General features: G+C 52.5%; 2 protein-coding genes and 1 long non-coding RNA gene across 4 annotated transcripts in view; 1 reads left to right on the forward strand and 2 right to left on the reverse strand.

The window, feature by feature from the left end:
• Positions 1-8,809, forward strand: part of ITGAL (integrin subunit alpha L) — a 41,465-nt gene extending 32,656 nt beyond the window's left edge. For both annotated transcript variants that reach the window (XM_059898804.1, XM_059898803.1), the window contains exons 26-31: positions 3,176-3,289; positions 3,532-3,588; positions 3,684-3,782; positions 4,193-4,288; positions 5,312-5,422; positions 7,411-8,809. In XM_059898804.1, the coding sequence (XP_059754787.1) occupies positions 3,176-3,289; positions 3,532-3,588; positions 3,684-3,782; positions 4,193-4,288; positions 5,312-5,422; positions 7,411-7,584 (651 nt within the window). In that variant the 3' untranslated portion in view covers positions 7,585-8,809. The remainder of the gene's footprint in view (positions 1-3,175; positions 3,290-3,531; positions 3,589-3,683; positions 3,783-4,192; positions 4,289-5,311; positions 5,423-7,410) is intronic.
• On the reverse strand, positions 7,670-10,253 carry LOC132349948 (uncharacterized). Its single transcript, XR_009497773.1, has 3 exons — positions 10,113-10,253; positions 8,485-8,574; positions 7,670-7,856 (listed from the first exon to the last, which is right to left on the reverse strand). It is a non-coding gene; the product is annotated as an uncharacterized LOC132349948 (long non-coding RNA).
• A 3,327-nt stretch (positions 10,254-13,580) lies between these two features.
• Positions 13,581-16,570, reverse strand: ZNF768 (zinc finger protein 768). Its single transcript, XM_059898865.1, has 2 exons — positions 15,780-16,570; positions 13,581-15,488 (listed from the first exon to the last, which is right to left on the reverse strand). The coding sequence occupies exons 1-2, from the start codon at positions 15,865-15,867 to the stop codon at positions 13,891-13,893; spliced, it is 1,686 nt and encodes a 561-aa protein (XP_059754848.1). The 5' UTR covers positions 15,868-16,570; the 3' UTR covers positions 13,581-13,890.
• Positions 16,571-19,157: the final 2,587 nt, after the last annotated feature.

The following is a 19,157-nucleotide window of genomic DNA, read 5'->3' on the forward strand; positions in this document are numbered from 1 at the left end:
CACCAGGGCTAGATGCCTGCACCACCTCACCAGCCTCCAGCATCTTCAGCCATGCATTTGCCTCGCTACTGCCTGGCTTGGCAAGCAGCCACTCTTGCTAAAGGCCCTAATGGTCTCCGTTTTAGCTAAACCCAACACGGCATGAGTGATCCTGTCCCTCCTTCCTGAAGCTGTCCCATTAGTCAGGCCCTGTTTGCCTCAAGGAGGTCAGCTCTAATAACTAAGGTTTACTGTGGGCTAAACAGGCATGGAAACCCAGTGAGAGCTGGCCAGCTGGGCCACCGGATCTCCTTCCTCGTGGTCTCCTGCTCTCCTGGCTGGTTAGGAACATAGGCTTCAGCCAGACCCGAGATCTTTTTGAAGCTCTGCCACTTAAAGCTGTGTGACCTTAGGCAGCTTACTTAACCTCTCTGAGCCTCGGTAAAACAGGGATAATAGCACCTACCTTATGGGGTTTTCAGGAGGCACAAATGAGAAAATGCAATTTAATTTTTTTTTTTTTTTGGCCATGCACCCGCGCCCTCGACAGTGAAAGCGCAGAGTCCTAACCACTGGACCACCAGGGAATTCCCAGAAAATGCAGTTTAAGAGCTTAGCACAGTGCTGACACAAACGGTATCAGTCAACGTTGGCTGTTTTTAACATTATTATTTTCCCCATCATCCAAGGAAGGTGATAGAACACAGTGGTTCCAGTCTCTGGAGTCACAGCCTGGGTTAAAATGCCAGCTCTACTACTTGATAGCTTCAGACAAATTAGTGAATCTCTCTGAGCCTCAGTTCTCTCATCTGTAAAATGGGGATGATAGTACTGCCCACCACATAGGAATATTGAAAGAACTAAATGAGATCATGCATTTAGTGAGACTCAGACGAGGCCTAGCATGCTAAGTGTTCATCAGGTGGGGATAGTTACCACCTGCGTGTTCTAATCCTCCGTCCTCTGCTTTGTCACCATTGCCATTGCCTCCTAGCAGATTCGGGGCTCTGGGCTTGCGCTACTGATTGTTCTGTTGTGTCTGTTTCCACTAGGTGTGTCTCACTTCCAGGGTCAGTGTCCCCCTTCCAAATGACAACTCTGAATTGTGTCCCTCTTGTGCCTCCAATGCACCTGTGCCTGCAGCTGGTCACTGATCTCCCCTGGGGTGTCTTCCTAGCATCTTTTTTTGTTGTTGTTGTCTTTTAATGGCTTTATTGAGATAGAATTCACATACCCATTTACCCATTTAAAGTGTACAATTCAATGGCTTTTAGTATATTCACAAAGCTGTGCAACCATCACCATAATCTAATTTTAGAACATTTTTATTACTCCAAAAAGAAATCCGGTACCTAGTTGCAGTCACACCCCCTTCCTCCCTCCCCCAGCACCTGGCAGCCACTACTTTTGTCTCTATAGATTTGCCTATCCCGGACGTTACATATAAAAAGAATCATACAACATGTGGTCTTTTGTTACTGGATTCTTTCACTTAGCATAGTATTTTCAAGGTTCATCCATGTTGTAGCATGGGTCAGTATTTCATTCTTTTTTTTTGGGGGGGGGCAATAATATTCCTTTGTAAGACAGGCCACACTTGATTTATCCATTCTTCAGTCTATGGACATTTGGGTTATTTCCATTTGGGGCTATTATGGATAATGCTGCTAGAACATTCCTGTACAGGTTTTTGTGTGGACATATGTTTTGTTTCTCCTGGATATATAACTAGGAGTACAATTGCTCCTCTTGAAGCTTTGGTCTCAGGATGTTCGAAACCAAATTTATCATCTTCCTGTAAGCCAGCATCTCCTTTGGTTTGCTTAGAATCCTTTAAAAGCACCACCTTTTCCTCAAGCAAAACTTCCAAGTCTGGGTGAACGTCTCCTTCCTCTGTACTTGGTTCCACTGCCTTCTCAGGTGCTGTTGTCTATATCCTCTTCTCTCTTCTGACCTCACTACTGCTCAGACTGAGTTCCTCATCTTCTTGCAGCTGGACTATGGCACAGGCTCCCAACTTCTTTCCATTCCGTGCCTGCAGTGGGTGCAACCCCCTGGAGCCATCTTCCCCTTGGCTGCCTTCCAGGACTGCCCATTGCTTAGTCATTGGTCCCCTGACTTCTGGCCCTCCAGCCTCTGGACACCAGAATCTCATCCCAAGTCTCCTTTCCAGACTTATCTCCTATCTCTCCTTCCCAGGCACCCTACCGTCTGGCCACATCACACTCACCTGGTGCTCTCCTAATTGCCTGCATTTTCTCTTCCCGCTGGCTTCCCCCATCTTTATCTGTTAATCTCCTCTCTACCTTTCACAGCTAAATTCAAATGCTGCCTTTAACATTAGGCCATTTAAATTTAACTTAACTGATGCTTTTAAAGTGTCCACAGATGTTTGTTGAATGAATAAATGGTAGAACCCCACAAACTGGATATGTATTTCCCTGCTTGACCTCCCTGCGATTCATTGGTGCTACTCCTGTGTCACTTTCTTCTACATTTCTGGGTCTTCCAGCCCTAGCACAGACAGATCTTTTTTATAAAAGGCACTTAGGAAATGCTTTTTAAAAAAAAAATCTTGGCTGCGCCGCACAGCTTGTGTGATTTCAGTTCCCCGACCAGGGATTGAACCCAGGCCACAGCAGTGAAAGCCCGGAATCCTAACCAGTAAGCTACCAGGGAACCCCCAGGAAATGTTTCTTAAATAAATTCAGTGCACTTGCCAAAATGTTTTTCCCAAATAATTTTTGCCTCTATCCTTGTTAAATGTCCTTCCTTCTTTCACTCATTCATAAAACTACTTTTTGCGAGGCTGGTTTTGTGCTGGGTAGTGTGTCAAAGCCGTAGGGAATTGCAGGTGAAATGAGCCCCAGCTCCTGCCCTCTCACAGCTCACAGTCTAGGGGGGATAAACACACACAAGCAGATGCTTTGCCATCTTGCTGGTGAACGAGGGTGCTGTGGGAGAGTCAGCCAAACTTTCAGGGATGATGTTTGAGCAGTACCTTGCAGGATGGGCAAGGGTTAGCCACATGGAGGAAGCAGAGAAGCACGTGGAACCCATGCGGTAAGGGTATGGTTGACCACTGCCCGCTGCCTAATGAAGAGTGGGCCCTTGGGTCCCAGCCAAGGAGGATTGGATCTGGGGTGGCCGTTGGGGTGGCATTCAGGGCTCTGCAGCCCCTTGTCCTCTGTACCAGGTGAGGATCCAGCCTTCTGTCTATGACCACAATGTGCCCACCCTGGAGGCCTTGGTTAGGGTACCACAGCCTCACAGCGAGGGGCCCATCATGCACAAGTGGAGCGTGCAGATGGTGAGTGTGGCCCACGGAGGGAAGGGCGCCCAGGTCTCTGGGGGTGAGCTCATGACGTGGGGTTTGGGGGGAGATGTGTGGGGACAGGAGTGAGGATGATTGAATCTGCCAGGGGCCAGTGGGGGAGAACTGGGATGCACGGTGGTATCTGAGAGTGGGGAAGAATGCCAGGTCTGGCCGCAAGGGGCTGGCGTCCCCTCTCAGCTCTGGACTAACTGAAGACCTCGCCTCATCCTTCCCAGGAGCCTCCTGTCACCTGCCACCGTGAGGATCTGGAGAGTCCATCTGATGTGGCTGAGGTGTGGGCCCGTGACCTCAGAAACTGGGGTGGGGGCTGGCCAGAGGGCAGGTGGGAAGAGACCTCCCTGACCCCCTGCTTTCCTTCTTCCCGCAGCCTTGCTCACTTGGAGCCGAGTTCCGCTGCCCAGTGGTCTTCAAGCAGGAGATCCTCGTCCAAGTGATCGGGACAGTGGAGCTGGTTGGGGAAATCAAGGTAGCTGGCAACAGACTCCAAGTGGTTCTGGGGGGCCCTCGAGGGGTGGAGGGTGGGCTTCCCCCCCAGAGAGCCTCCCTGCATTGTCTTGTTCTGTCTTGAGGAAATAGCCCCAGCGTTTACACAGTTGCAGATGAAAGAGGACCATGATTTGTTTAAAATTTGCAGGACTGTTTTCAGGGGCCTACAGATAATTCCTAGGTGTTCTTTATAGGAAAAATGTCCTCCCAATAATGGCAAACGGCACGTTAGAACGCTCCAGGAGAGAATGGGGTAGAGATGGCGCACCCACTAGGACCCATTTTCCTCTGCCTCTGCCCCTTGAGTTGCACTGGGGGGCAGAAGTCAGTGGGTTCTGGGTCCTTGTTCCCTCTGGCCTGATGCCCCACCCCCACCCCTCCCTCCCACAGGCCTCCTCCATGTTCAGCCTCTGCAGCTCCCTCTCCATCTCCTTCAACAGCAGCAAGCACTTTCACCTCTATGGCAGCAATGCCTCCCTGGCCCAGGTATCTCTCTACCTCCTCAGAAGACCCGGGAACAGAGGGCAGCAGAGGAACGGGAGGAACCCAGGACAGAGCTAGGAGAGCTGGAGCTGGGAGTGTGGGCAGCCACAGAGGAGAAGGTTTGGGCTTTAGTGCAGTAAGAACCTCCCCACAGGGCTTCCCTGGTGGCTCAGTGGTTAAGAATCCGCCTGCCAATGCAGGGGACACGGGTTCGAGCCCTGGTCCGGGAAGATCCCACATGCTGCAGAGCAACTAAGCCCGTGCGCCACAACTACTGAGCCTGCGCTCTAGAGCCCGCGAGCCACAACTACTGAGCCCGCGTGCCACAACTACTGAAGCCCGCGTACCTAGAGCCCATGCTCCGCAACAAGAGAAGCCACAGCAATGAGAAGCCCGCACACCACAATGAAGAGTAGCCCCCGCTCGCCGCAACTAGAGAAAGCCCGCACGCAGCCACGAAGACACAGTGCAGCCAAAAATAAATAAATTAAAAAAAAAAAAAAAAAAAAAAAGAACCTCCCCACAGCCAGAGCCATCAGCCTTGGCACAAGCAGACCACAAGGTCAAGATGGGTTTGATGGCAACTCAGCCAAGGGGTCCCCACCCCACACGCAGGGCATGACAGGAGGGGCCCAGCACATGCAGAGCCCGGCGTTGAGAGAGTGGGCGAGATGGGTTTAAGAGCAGGAAGCTCAGAGCAGGAGAAGGGAAGGGGCAGCTGAAAAAGTAAGCAGAAGCCAGATTCTGGAAGGCATTGCGTGCTGAGCTGCGGTTCTGGCATTTCATCCTGGGGCTAAGGGAAGCCTCTTAAGGGTTTAAGGGGGCCGTGGTGCATATTTGCCTGTTCATTCTGGTGGCTGCAGTGCAAGGTGTACTGGAGAGGGGGTCTGGGCCCAAGCCCCATGTCGTGCGTGACACAGTCCAGGTGGGAAATGCGGAGACCTAGGGACTGAGGCCAGATTCACAAGAAATGTCAGGGGTGGGAATGGCTTCTTCCCTGCACTCCCCACCTCTCCTCTCCCCCAGGTCATCATGAAGGTCGACGTGGTATATGAGAAGGAAATGGTCTATCTCTACGTGCTGAGCAGTATCGGGGGACTCTTGTTGCTGCTACTGATTTTCTTAGCTCTGTACAAGGTAGGAGCTTCTGCGAGGAACGGGCACCCAGCCAGGCTGGGGAAAGTGGAATTGGCAGGAGTCAGGGAGCAGAATACCAAGATGAGGGGGCTTTAAAGCCAGAAGGGGCCTCAGCCTACTCCTCCTTCTACAGATAAGGCTACTGAGGCCCAAAGGGCAGGCAAGACTTTACCCCCATCCCTCAACAAGCACTGGCAGAGCCAGACCTGGGTACCCAGGGAGAGGAAGGAGAAGGAATGTCCCACATATCGAGGGCCAGGCACTGGGATACGGAGGCACAGAACACACACATGGTCCGTGCCTTTGAGATGCTCACAGTCTATGGGGGAGACAGACACGAACATGATGGGGGCTATACTATGTGCTCTGGGCCTATAACACAGGGACCTAACTGAGGTTGGGGGGAGTCCAGGAAGGCCTCTCAAGAGAGGTGGCCTTTAAGTTGGGATTTGAAGGATGAGTAGAAGTTAGCCAGATGAAGAGTGCTGGAGGGCAGCTGTTCCACGTGAAAAACTCAAATATTCCAGAAAAGAAAACATAGAAAATCAAAGTTTCTCCCTATTGCAACCCCAGAGGTTTGTCATTAACAACCATTTTGTTTATATTCCTCCATGTTCTAATTTTATTGTTAACGTATATGTGAATGTGTGAGCATGAGAGAGAGAAAGAGAAAAGCCAGTGGATGTGCGGATGTGTACAAAACGTTACTGTATATACTGCTTGGGAGCTTGTATTTCCCCCTGGATATTATATCTTGATGTCTTTCTGTCTGAGCACAATCAGATTTGCCTCTTGCTCTTTAGTTTTGTTTTTTTAATTTTTAAAAAAACATTTATTTTTTTGGCTGTGTTGGGTCTTCATTGCTGCGTGTGGGCTTTCTCTAGTTGCGGCGAGCTGGGGTTACTCTTTGTTGTGGTGTGCGTGCTTCTCATTGCAGTGGCTTCTCTTGTTGCGGAGCACAGGCTCTAGGCGCGCAGGCTCAGTAGTTGTGGCGCACGGGCTTAGTTGCTCCTCAGCATGTGGGATCTTCCTGGACCAGGGCTCAAACCCGTGTCCCCTGCATTGGCAGACAGATTCTTAACCACTGTGCCACCAAGGAAGTCCCTGCCTCTTGCTTTTTAACCCGTGTGGTTTTCTACTGTCTGGATGCCTCACCTTTTATTTAACAAGATCCTTATTGACGAACGTTTAGATTGTTTGGAATTGACCTTTTTTTCAAACTGTGTGCCAAAAGGCTTTTATTATTATTACTTTTTTTTTTTTGGCTGCGTTGTGTCTTCGTTGCTGCGCGCAGGCTTTCTCTAGTTGCAGCGAGCGGGGGCTACTCTTCATTGCGGTGCACAGGCTTCTCATTGCGGTGGCTTCTCTTGTTGTGGAGCACGGGCTCTAGGCGCACGGGCTTCAGTAGTTGTGGCACATGGGCTCAGTAGTTGTGGCGCATGGGCTTAGTTGTCCTGCGGCATGTGGGATCTTCCCGGACCAGGGCTCGAACCTGTGTCCTCTGCATTGACAGGCGGATTCTTAACCACTGTGCCACCAGGGAAGTCCCAAAACGCTCTTGTTACCAACATCTTTGCACACTTGTCCAGATATTTTTTAGAATCAATTCCTAGAGCTGGTATTACTGAGCCAAAGAATATATATGTTTTGAGCTTTCACCAGAGAGTGCATGGCTCCTACTAATAAGCCCTATATAAGTGCAGGCTCTTGCTGTTAGTATTACTGGATATTGTCAAATCACCCACCCGCAATAATGGTACGTGACATTTTGATGAGCCTCAGGAATGAACTATTAAACGTACAGCTTTTTAACATATTGCCAAGAAGCAGGTGTGGCAGATCCCCTCGCCCCATCCCCAGAGCAGATGCCACCTGTCTGTGGCATACGTGACTTATCCCTATAAACGGTACTTTCATGTTTTGCCGGGGCCAAATTGTCCAAAGGGCTCTGTGGACTCTTTGTTTACTCAAGTCTTGTCTTCTTACAGGTTGGTTTCTTCAAACGGAACCTGAAGGAGAGGATGGAGGCGACCGTAGATGCTTCAAATGAAATCACTGGAGAAGACGCTGGGCAGCCGGCGTCTGGGGAAGAAGCCAAGGACCCGGGCTGCCTGGAGCCCCTCCACGAGGAGGAGGCCCGGGACGGAGGTGGCAGGGACTGAGGTGCAGGCTGGATGCAGAAGGCCCAGGACTGGACTCGGGATGCCTGGTGTCAGCCTGCCTCTACCTGAATTTCACCATGTGTCCTTGGGCAAGTCACTGCCCCTCCGTGAGCCTCAGTTTCCCTATCTTGAACATGGGCCCATTCCTGCCTGCCTCCTTTGCAGGCTTGTGGTGAGGATCCTTTGAGGGATGGGCCAGGAAGGCCACAGAGGTGAGGCCTTGTAATTATCATGTGGTTCTGGCTCCCACCGGCCCCTGTTAGTTTCCTTCCCTGGAAGAAAACATCTGATCTAAATTTGGAGAAACGGCAATCTCAGAACCTAGAGACACTCCAGGCCCTCATACCCACCTGCCCTTGGATGTCTGCAGAGGCCTCAAGCTCCCAGAACCTTGCCTTGCATCCTCTCCTGCCTGGAATCCAGTCAGCTTTCAATTCTCCTACCAGAGAGCAAATCTCATCTGTGTCACTACATTGCTCCTCCAAACCCCTTGCCCTTTGGCTAACAGATTCCTTAATAGGCCTTCCAAAATCTGCAAAACTGAGCTGTTTCCTTCCCAGCCTTTTCTAGAGACATCCCGCCTCCCTTTCTAAGCGCCAGTTAACCAGCCTTTTCACTTGCCCAGCTCCTTCCTGGCTTACTGCCTTCACCCAGACTCTTCTCACTTCCTGGAACATTCCTCCTGCCTCGTTTTCCTGCCTAACCCTCTCTCAGCCTTCAGATCTCAGTTCACACATAACTTCCACAGGGCAACGCCCCAACCCCAACTCAGTTTGGTTCCCATATTATACATGCTTACACTAGCCCGCACTTGTCCTGCATAGCACTGATCATATTCGTTAATTGTTAAGTGATTTACTTAAATTAAACAGTGGACTCCAGGGGGGGTAAGGATCATACCTTTCTTGTTCACCTTGGGACCCCTGGTGATATCACAGAGCCAGACACATAGTAGGTGCTTGAGACAATTTCACTGAATTGTGAGGGTGCCTGTGGGAAGATAGAGAAAAAAGTTTGGATGGGCCCCATGGCAACCCCATCCGACAAGGCTCAGTCTGCCCCAGGCGCCTGCCCCCTCCCTCCACAGCCCCACCCCAGGACTCCATCACTTCCCACTGTGGCCCCCACCATGAGATTGTGAGCTCAAGGATGGCAACTGTGTCCGTTTACCTGGCTCCCAGTGCCAAGCACAGCACCTGTACATAGTTACCAAATAAATGTGAAATTCTGGCCAATTTTGTGTTGTTTTTGTGCTGGTGCAACATTCCAGCCTGGCTCAATTAAATGAAAATTTCCTGGAATTAAATGGGAATTCCAGTGGTTAGAACTTGGAGCTTTCACTGCCAAGGAGCCAGGTTCAATCCCTGATCGGGGAACTAAGATCCCACAAGCCACGTGGCGTGGCCAAAATAAAAAAGAATATTTCCTTCTTAACCCTCCCACTAAGCGGGACCAAAACAGTCAAATCTTTTTTTCTTCCCTTTCTCCCTTCTCCTTCTCCTTTTTTTATTTGCCATGATGACCCTCAGAAACTGACATGTGCTGGACGTTGTCAGTTCATTCAAAAGAAGCAGCAAGAGAGGCACAGAAATTGAGGAAAGGTTAGGGAGGCATTGACAATTTATCAAGCTGTGAGAATAGACCTTCTCTGATACCCCCACTTAAAAATTTTTTTTTTAATTGAGGTATAGTCGATTTATGCCCTCCCCCTTTTTTTAAAGAAATGGTTGTTGGGCCTTGACCCTGAAACCGCCTCCCCCCGCCCCTGCCTTAGAAGGAACAGAGGGGACTAGTCACTGCTGCCCTCTTGTGGTCAGTAGGACACCGGGGGAATATTGAGTAACTCTAAGGTCAGCTCCTGTCCAGCAGTGGGAGGTGAGAAGCAACATTTGGTCCCCCAAGCAGTGACCTTTGATGGCTCCCTTCTGCCTACAGCAGAGTAAGTGGACATTCCTGAGCCGGGCACACAGGCTTTCAAAGCCTGCCGGCCTCTCCAACCTCATCACCCCCTTCTGGTCCAGCCTCCAAGGAACCATGGGGCTGGCTCCAAAGCAAGACATCAGGAAGGAAGAAGTGAGGCTCATTTTCCTAGAAAGGGGAAAAAAATGTTTTGACCATCGGGAGTATCACTGAACCGCTAAAAGTACATGAAATGATCTGTAAGCCTCATGAAGCGTAAGTTGGGTTCTATTCATTCCTGCAGGATTTCTTGAGCACTCTGTGTCAGGCCCTGTGCTGAGTCTAAGGACCTGCTTGTGAACATGACAGACAAGTCCCTGGCCTCGGGAAGCTTCACTTCAGTGGGAAAACAGCGAAAAAGTAGAAATGTGATTCCAGGTAGTGATAGGGCCGTAAAGAAAGTGAAGCGGGACAAGGGGTAGGGGGTGATGGAGAGGGCCCTTTTACACAGGTGGTCGGGAAAGTCTCTCTGAGGAAGCGAGATTCTGTGACATGAGGAAAAAGTGAATATTTTCATCAGGCTGGCAACAAAACACAGAAAATCTGGAAGGTTCATTTCAGGAACAGACCTGCTGTCATCACGCCAAGGAATCTCTCTTCCAACTTGCTCAAGAGTACTGTCTTTGTGGTAGTTCCCCGGCGGTCCAGTGGTTAGGACTCCACGCTTCCACCGCAGGGGGCACGGGTTCAATCCTGGTCGGGGAACTAAGATCCTGCAGGCTGCGCGGTGCAGCCAAAAAAAGAAAAAAAAGAGCACTGTCTTCAAACACCTCGGCATCCTTCCTGCCTCTGTGCCTTCACACGCACTGTTCCCCTTGCCAGCCTGTCCAACTCCACCTGTGTTCTTTTCTTTTGAACTCTTCTCCATTATGGTTTATTACAGGATATCAAATATAGTTCCCTATGCTATACAGTAGGTCCTTGTTGTTTCCACCTGTTTTCTATCCTTTAAAATCTTTCTACTTCAAAGTATTGATACTTCAAAGCTTTTCTCATCCCCTTGGTTCCTGGACAAAGGACCCAATTCATCACCACTTCGTTTATGGCTCATCGGGGCACGTGACGCTGATTCTGTGGGCCCCTCTCTCAAGACTAGGAGATTCTGGAAGGCGGGAATCAGCCCTCACGTGCATTACCAACACCGACCCCTCACCAGGGCTGGCACAAAGGTATTGTTCAATAAATGTTTGATTCAGTGGCCCTAAATGTATATGGGTTAAATCTATTGGTTTTATCCAATTAGAAATTAAACCGGAGAAAATCTCAAAACATAAGAACATCCATGCCTACATTCCACACAAGCCATCAGAGTGATGACATACGTCATCACATGGCATGCAGCTTCTAGAAAACAGTTCTTTATGGGAGAAACAGAGTGAAAAAAAGTAAATAACATCTTGAGTATCGTTAGGAAAATGGTCAAAACCCAGTCAGCCCTAGGATGGAATCCAGGCTCTGCTGCTTCCTAGCTGTGTCATGTGGGGCAATTTCCTTATCCTCCCTGGGATTCATTTCTTCATCTGTTAAACAGGAATAATAGTAGTCTGTACCTCAGAGCCGCTCTGAGCGTTAAATAACACGTGTAAACTGCTTAGCATTGTTCCTAGCGTTTAAGCGCTAATGGTGGTGGACAGAAATGGTTGGTCTATTGTGCAGGAGGAGGGTGTAGTAAAAGCAGCAGGCTGACCACAAGTCAAGAGACTTGGTGCTGGAGCTCTTCCATTAGCCCTTCCACCTTGACCTTGGGGAACACACATGTCCTTTCTGGGTTTGGTCTGCTCCACCTGGCATCTGAAGGTACCTCAGGAGCTGTCATGAAGAGAGGGGTAGAGGCTGAGCAGCTGAGTCCCACCCTCATTTGAACCGATATTAAATACCAAGGCTACTGGGAATTCCCTGGCAGTCCAGTGGTTAGGACTCTGTGCTTTCGCTGCTGAGAACATGGGTTCAATCCCTGGTCAGGGAAATAAGATCCTGTAAGCCACATGGTGTGGCCAAAAAAAACCCCAAATACCAAAGCTACTTTATCAGTTAAGCACCAGAGGCACTGTACCCAGGTCCTTCTAGCTTTCAAGTGCCTACAGTTGGGAGCCAAAGAAAACTTCAACTCCAAAATAAGGAGATTAGGGCTTCCCTGGTGGCCCAGTGGTTAAGAATCCGCCTGCTAATGCAGGGGACACGGGTTCGAGCCCTGGTCTGGGAAGATCCCACATGCCTCGGAGCAACTAAGCCCATGCACCACAACTACTGAGTCTGTGATCTAGAGCCCAAGAGCCACAACTACTGAGCCCGCATGCTGCAACTACTGAAGCCCACGTGCCTAGAGCCTGTGCTCCGCAACAAGAGAAGCCACCACAATGAGAAGCCCACGCACTGCAAGGAAGACTAGCCCCTGCTCGCTGCAACTAAAAAAGCCCACACACAGCAGTGAAGACCCAACGCAGCCAAAAATAAATAAATAAAATAAATTTTAAAAAACAAAAAAACAAAATGAGATTAAATTGTATAATTGAAATAAATGTTGTAGTAAATGTCTACAAATGGAATATGTCAGGTAGTCAAATGCAGTTCTGTTCGACATATATAGTTACATATATGAACTATATTAAATGTGGGAGTTGGAGTATTTTAATATTTGAAATTATGTGTGGTAGGGTGGCTGTACAAAAATGTGCATAAAGTTTACAAAGGTCTTTAAAAGACTGTGAGATTTCCCTTGAAAAGTAGTGTTCTACATCCAAAATAATTTAATCTTTGAAAACCACTAAACACACCAAACCGTACTGAACTACATGATCTCTAGGGCCCCTTTCCGGAGTTGGTAGATCATGAGAGGCTGGATTGAAATGTGCTTAGAGAGGTCATTTGCCCTTGACAAGTTATAAGGCCTGAGGATGGGCGCGGGGCCGAGGGTGATGTCAGGATCCTGAGGCCCAGGAGGCCGTATGGAGCGATGACTCCCCACCCGCCTGTGAGGCTGAGCTGCTGGGGGCAGGTGGAGCCGGGCAGACATGGTCTGAACGTCTCCTTCACAGGGAACTTAGCAGGTGTTCCTCTCAAGATGTGCCCTGCAGCTGAGTAGTTCCCTGAGGTGTGGCCTGTCCTCCTTAGCTAAGCTCACGACAGGCCATACTCCAGAATTCCCGCAGACTCACTGATGGCACCAACTCCCCATCATTTCCTGAGGAGCCAAGTGTTAGGAGGCTGAGGCTCAGATGTGAAAGGAAAGTAGGATAAAGATGGGGTGGTAACAACACGGTCCTAAAAAGGACCAGCCTAGTGGGTCTTAAAGGCTGAAGTTGTCCAACCTTCATACTGGGTCCAGTAAGCTCCCCCTATGGGTGGGGTTGGAACTGCAGACAATCCCTGTAATTCCGGTCAGTCAGAGTGTGCACAGAGGGGTGGCTAGAGGTTCCAGCTGGGAGCGGGGAGGGGACAGCCCAGCTGGCTGCTGGGAGCCTGGGAGAGCTGGAACGCAGGCACTAGGCCTGGATATGAGAATCAGGGTCTGTTTTCTGGCCCAAGGACAGACCCTCCGTGTTTGGGAATAGGGACCTCCACAAGGTTGAGGGTTTTCTCACACCTGCACTGGACCCCCTTTGTGTTTGTGCAGCATTCAAAGCACAGGACGTGAACTTGCACAGATATGGGCAAGTCATGTCTCCTGAGCCTCAGTTTATAAGATTCCAGTGAAACACTGACTATAAAAGCACTTCCCAGACAAGGGCTTACAGCTTCACTGGCTGTAGTTATGACCTAGTATCTCCCACTGCCCAGGGCACTATCCATGCACACATTTTAAGGACAAGTCTCTTTTACCACATAAAGGTTTTTATTGAACTCAAATTCGGGGGCTCCAAAGCCTGAGGAAGACAAGGGAGGCTGGGGTTTGCACTCAGAAGCCAGGCCAAGCTTCGGGGCCCCACTCCCCGCCCCGCCTACCCTTACCCCTTCCTGACTCAACGAGGGTCTCAGTAGCTACCAATCTAAGCTACCCACTCTAATTAAGTAACCCAACCCCCCCTCCCCCCACCCCCACCTAGCACTTTGCCAAGCCAGGCTTCCACCAAGGGGCATGCTGCTGCTGAGGCCAGCTCTCTGCTGACCTCTTTCTGGATCTCTCCCAGAGCCTCCGGCTGCCAGCTTGGCCTCCCTCCAACCCCTCTTCATAGCCCATTTCCCATAAGTCTCCGTGTCATGTCGCTTCCTCCATCCAGGCCCCCTCTCCTCCTAGAACCCTCGACTCCTCCCTCCTCCAGCGTTTCCCCTATTCTCTCTCATGGTTGCTCTAGCTCCCTGTCCCCTTCTCTTCTGCCCACCACCTCCCCACCCCGACGGGGTCCCAGGTCAGCGCCGGCCGGCTGCATGGGTCCGCTGGTGGCGGATGAGGTCGGAGCTCTGAGAGAAGGCCTTTCCACAGTCATCGCACTTGTAGGGCCGCTCCCCGCTGTGGACCCGGTGATGCTGCAGCAGCGTGGAGGAGCGGCAGAAGCCCTTGCCACACACGGCACACCTGTAGGGCCGCTCGCCCGTGTGGGAGCGCTGGTGCTGAATCAGCGTGGAGGAGCGATTGAAGGTCTTGCCGCAGTCGGGGCAGCTGTAGGTGCGACCCGGCAGGTGGGTACGGGCGTGGATGGCCAGCACCGAGCTCTGGCCAAAGCGCTTGCCGCACTCAGGGCACTTGAAGGGCTTCTCGCGGGCATGGCTGCGGGCGTGGGGGATAAGTGCCGAGCGCTGGGAGAAGCTCTTGCCACAGATGCCACAGCTGAAGGGCCTCTGCCCGGTGTGCACCCTCTGGTGACTACGCAGGGATGAGTTCTGGCTGTAGCACTTGCCACACTCGGGGCAGCTGTAGGGCCGCTCATGGCTGTGGGTGCGCTGGTGCCGCAGGAGGTAGGAGCTGTCGCCGAAGGCCTTGCCGCAGTGCGGGCACTTGTAGGGCTTCTGACCAGAGTGCGTGCGCTGGTGGCGAAGCAGGTAAGAGCTGTCAGCGAAGGCCTTGCCGCAACGGGGACACTTGTAGGGCCGCTCGCCCGTGTGCGTGCGCTGGTGTTTGATGAGGTCAGAGCTCTGGGAGAAGGCCTTGCTACAGACCTCACATTTATAGGGTTTTTCACCTGTGTGGATGCGCTGGTGCTGGATCAGGGTGGAGCCCCGCCCAAAACTCTTCCCACAGATGCCGCAGATGTTAGGCCTCGGGCCCTGCCCACCCCTGGCCCGGCCACCCCGTCGGCCTGGACCACGAAGGGTCCCCGTCAGGCCCAGGGGATTCTGGAGCATCTCAAACTGGGGTGTAGCCAGCAGGGCCCCTGTGGGCATCTCAAAAGGGGGCCCTAGGGGCAGGCCCCCAGTGGGCTGCTCCCCAAACCCCTGGGTGAAAGAGTCCAAGGGGTGGACTCCCAAGGGGATGCTCAAGGGATTCTTTTCCTCAGGATTCAGAAGAATCTCTGCACCTTCCTGGAATTTGGAACTTTGAGCTTCAAATTCAGGGCTCTGGGTTTTGAACTCAGGATTCTGGGGTTCAAATCCAGGGTTCTGCGGTTCATACCCCGGGCTCTGGGATTCATACCTGGAGCTCTGAGATTCATATCCAGGGCTCCGGGGTTCATACCCAGGGCTCCGGGGTTCATATCCAGGGCTCTTGGGTTCATACCCAGGGCTTTGGGGCTCATACCTAGGGCTTTGGGGTTCAAACTCAGGGCTCTGAGAATCTGATTCAGGGCTTCTGGGTGCAAACTCAGGGCTTGGGGGCACAAAACCAGGGCTTCGGGACTCAAAACCTGGACTCTCAGGCTCAAACCTGGGGCTTTGGGGTTCAAACTCTGGGCTTTGTGGCCCAAACCCAGGGCTCTGGGGTTCAAGCCCAAAAGGTATCTCTTCCACCTCATAGTCCCCAGTGCCTTCTTGCTGAGAAATTTCCTCTTCCTCATTCTCACTCATGTTGCCTGCAGGATCAGAGAATTACAGAAAACCCAGATTGTGTGGGGCCTGGAAGGTCACTGGGTCCCACCATTAGTTGCCACAAACCTTTCCCTCCTCCTCAAGCAGGGTCGCTGGCCCTCGGGCAAGTGCTGAAATTCCCACCTCCCCCTCAGCAAACCCAGGACACCCGGTCCCCGCCCCCGCCTCCTCCAAGTCCCAGGTGTCCAAGCCCCCGGCTCTCTTCCCCTCCCACCCACTACAGCCCCCTCTCCCGCTCCCAGTCACGCCCCTCGGAGGGGCGCTCCCTCCCTCACCTTTGAGGGACCCTTCGGGGCTCCCCATTTCGTCAGGACTTTGCACATCCCGGGGCTCGAGGCCCCACGGCGACGCCTCCCGTTCCATCCCCGCCGGCTCCCAGTGCGGCGGCAGCGGCGATGGCGGACGATCCTGCGACCCGGTCTGAGTGCCCCGAGACCCGGGCCCTCGCCGCCCGCCCGCTCAGCGCCACCCAGGGGACCCGGCTGTCCAGCCCCGGCCCCTGAGGCCGGACGTCTTGACCCTGGGCCTCTCCGGCCCGCCGGGCCCCTCCCCTACCCGCGGCCCCGCCCCCACCCACAAGGTCTCGGCTTGCCCTGGGGTCCTCGCAGGCCCCCACACGTCGTGGCCTCGGAAATGAGGGGCTTCACGACTCGCCTTGCCGCCCCCGGATACCGCTCCCCGCCCGAGACCCCGACGTCTGGCCTCCCAGCCCCGGGGTGGGCTGCGGCTGGCCGTCCCCCTCCCCTCTGCACAGGAAGTGTCCGTCCGCGGCCAGTTTCCCCCGCTGGCTAGCGCCGCGGCCTCTCTAGGAGCGGCTGGAGGTGGAAACTCGTTGGCATTAACCCTGGGCTGGATGGCCCCGGCGTCGAGGTAGGCGAGGACGGGGCGCCCTGGAGCCGGCGGGAGAAGCTGGGGCAGTTTGTGTGCCTATGTCCTAGGTCCTGTCCGCCCGGGGGCCTATATGTCCTTCTCCCGGCCCTGCGTCCGTCAGTGCCTGTGGCCAAGGGCGAGGCAACAAGCGAGACCAAGGTCAGCGAGAAGGAGCGACGCTTCCCGGTGCCAGCGGGGGCGGTGTCTACCTCCCCTCCCCTCCCGGGCCTTGGGGTCAGCTCTGGCCGCGCCTCGGGACCCCACCCCGCCACTTAGGCTCATCGAGGCTCCTGAGTCTGGAACCCCCCTCCTCGAACTCCACTCCCCCACACCGGCGTGCCCACCCGCACTCCTCCTGGCCCCCTCCGCTCGCGGCTTCTCCTAATCTCCACCCTTCCCCCTTCAGGGAGGGCTAGGATCGTTGCCAAGGAAACAGGCCTGCCTCCAGTTTCCGGAGGCACCGCCCCTCCCTCCCAGGGAGTTCACCGATTGGTCGGTGCAGCGCGTGCTTTCACCGTCCCGCCTCCTCCCACTACACCAACTGCTAGGCGTTAATGGTCGCCAGGGAACGCGAGGCCCCTTTCTGATTGGTTGCATGGTGCGCAGGCCGGTTCCACCTTTTCTGTGCTTCAGAAGTGCTAGCGGGAGGAGTGGGAGGGAGGTCCCTGGCGTCTCCCTTCTTGTTGAACCTGTGCTTTCAGACATTTTCCCGCCCCCATTTACCCTTCATTAGGTTTTATCTTTCTGAAGAATGAAAGACAAGGCATCTGAGGACAGACACCCTTGACTCCCCGGTCTCTTCTCACACTCTCTTTCCCAGCACTTTCCTTCTTCCCACAGGTTCCAGGTGCTGAAGGGGCCAGTGGGGGGGATCCTGCCGCAGAAAGAAGGTTGTTTCCTTTTCTGTTACCCTGACTCTCCCCTTCACCTTCCCCAAAGACTGAGTTTAACTCAGTCCCTTGGAGCCTTTGTCCCTGGTTCCTGGATTTTCTCAGGAGTGGAAGTGGATAGGAGAGAACCACTCTCCAGTCCTGTCTGACTTGGATAGAGGCTTGTAGAGGAAGGGAACCTGAGAAACACTGCCCTAGGTGCAGCTTTGAATCAAAGGAAAAGTGACCCTGGAAAGACAATTTAATAGGATCCAGTTCTTGTCCTTCTTCTACCCTTGCTGCTAAAACTAGTTGGTAGTGTTCTTGACAATTAATGAACCAAATTCTCTCTGTGGGAGTGATGCAGGAGCCATAGATTGTGTTTTCTTATTGCCTTACCAGACAAAGGAAAGAAGGAAACTGCTGAGGAGGAAAGATGGCATCTTCCATTCTCCTGAAAGGAGATGAGAACAAGAATTTGGAGAATTCCAAATGGGAAAAGGCTGGAGAGATGCGATCTCAGTTCTCAGTAGAGGCTTACAGACAGAATCACAGATAGAGACCTTCCTACAAATAAAGCAGGAGTCCTTTTCTGCCCTCCAGAGGATCAGCTTCCAGCTCCATGCGTCTCTCCCATCCCACTGTCTGTCCTAAAACCTTCATGAAGAATGGCTCACAGGGTCCAGCACTAGAGGGCCCACACAGGCCTACAAGTGCAGTGATTATGGGAAGATCTGGACCTGGGCCACCTCCTGGTCATCCCCAAAGCACACAAATGAGAGACAAAAGTCTCCTTCATGAGACACTTTCCTCTGACGTCCAACCTGCTTACCCACCAGAAAATTCCCACAGGAGAGCAGCCGTCCCCTGCAAAGTATGTGGTGAGTCCTCCAGCCCCAGCTCTGACATGGTCCCTGCCTGCACTCTTCATAGCGTGGGCCACAAGCCCCACGAATAGCAGAAGTTGGGCCAGGGCTTCAGTCTGCTCTGGCACCAGTATTTCCATGTGGAAATTCAGTCTCACTAGTACCTGGCCGACTTCCAGGCAGCCTCCTCCAGCACCTGTCCTCTCCATGCAATGGACCTTCGAGAGGCAGCCAGCCTCTGCCGGCCACATGCCCATAGCAGGGATAGGCTCTAAGCGCAGGGAAGACTCTGATGAGGGTTCCAACTTGACCAAGTGCATGTCCTGAGTTGGGCAGCCACTTCGTCCACAGCATCATCCCTCGGCGTGCAGCAGCACTGGGGCAGAGCTGTTCAGTGTGCCGCCACAGTTCATGGTCCAACCAACTTGGCCCACACCCAAGAGAGTCCTGACAAAGGTTCTATGTGAGAGGGGCTTCTGTGTGACCCGCTTCCTCCCTGCATGCAAAGGACAAGCCCTCTAAGAGGCCTTCTGTCAGACGCTACAAGAGATGCCCAGGTATATTCAAGAAGCTTTGAGGTACCCAGAAAGAGACCAATCATGACACAGGCCCCTTTGGGAAGAACAAAGGAAATGGGAGTCTTTGTGTATGGCGAAGTCATCAGCTGGCCTGACACATTTAGAACGGGCCCTGACACCAACCCCTACTCTTGCAACGCTAAGAGCAGCTAGAAAATAACATTTTTATGTTCAGAGCAGTGGTTCTCTCAAACTTTAGCAGCCATAAGATTCCACCCCTGGAGATACAATAGACTAGGGACAGGGCCCAGGGAGCTAGCTGCATTTTGAAGAGATAACTGCATGTGATTCTGTGGCAGAAAGGCCTTACTTTGAAAAATATTGGCCTAGAGCAGGTTTTAGCTTCTGAGTCATAAACGTCTTTGCACGTACTGTTCCTAGAAAGATACACATAAACAAATATTCCCCCCAAATTTAGGGGTCTTTGGAGCTCATATCAATACTTATCCTTTACATGGCTTGGACAAACT

This window comes from Balaenoptera ricei, chromosome 15, assembly GCF_028023285.1.
Source record: "Balaenoptera ricei isolate mBalRic1 chromosome 15, mBalRic1.hap2, whole genome shotgun sequence".
NCBI classification, from domain to species: domain Eukaryota; kingdom Metazoa; phylum Chordata; class Mammalia; order Artiodactyla; family Balaenopteridae; genus Balaenoptera; species Balaenoptera ricei.

Excerpts from the sequence above, each read along its gene's own strand:
- ZNF768 (XM_059898865.1), bottom strand. The coding sequence starts at position 15,867 with ATGGAACGGGAGGCGTCGCCGTGGGGCCTCGAGCCCCGGGATGTGCAA. Across the intron at positions 15,489-15,779 it reads CCCCGAAGGGTCCCTCAAAG|GCAACATGAGTGAGAATGAG; the intron begins GTGAGGGAGGGA and ends CTGATCCTGCAG.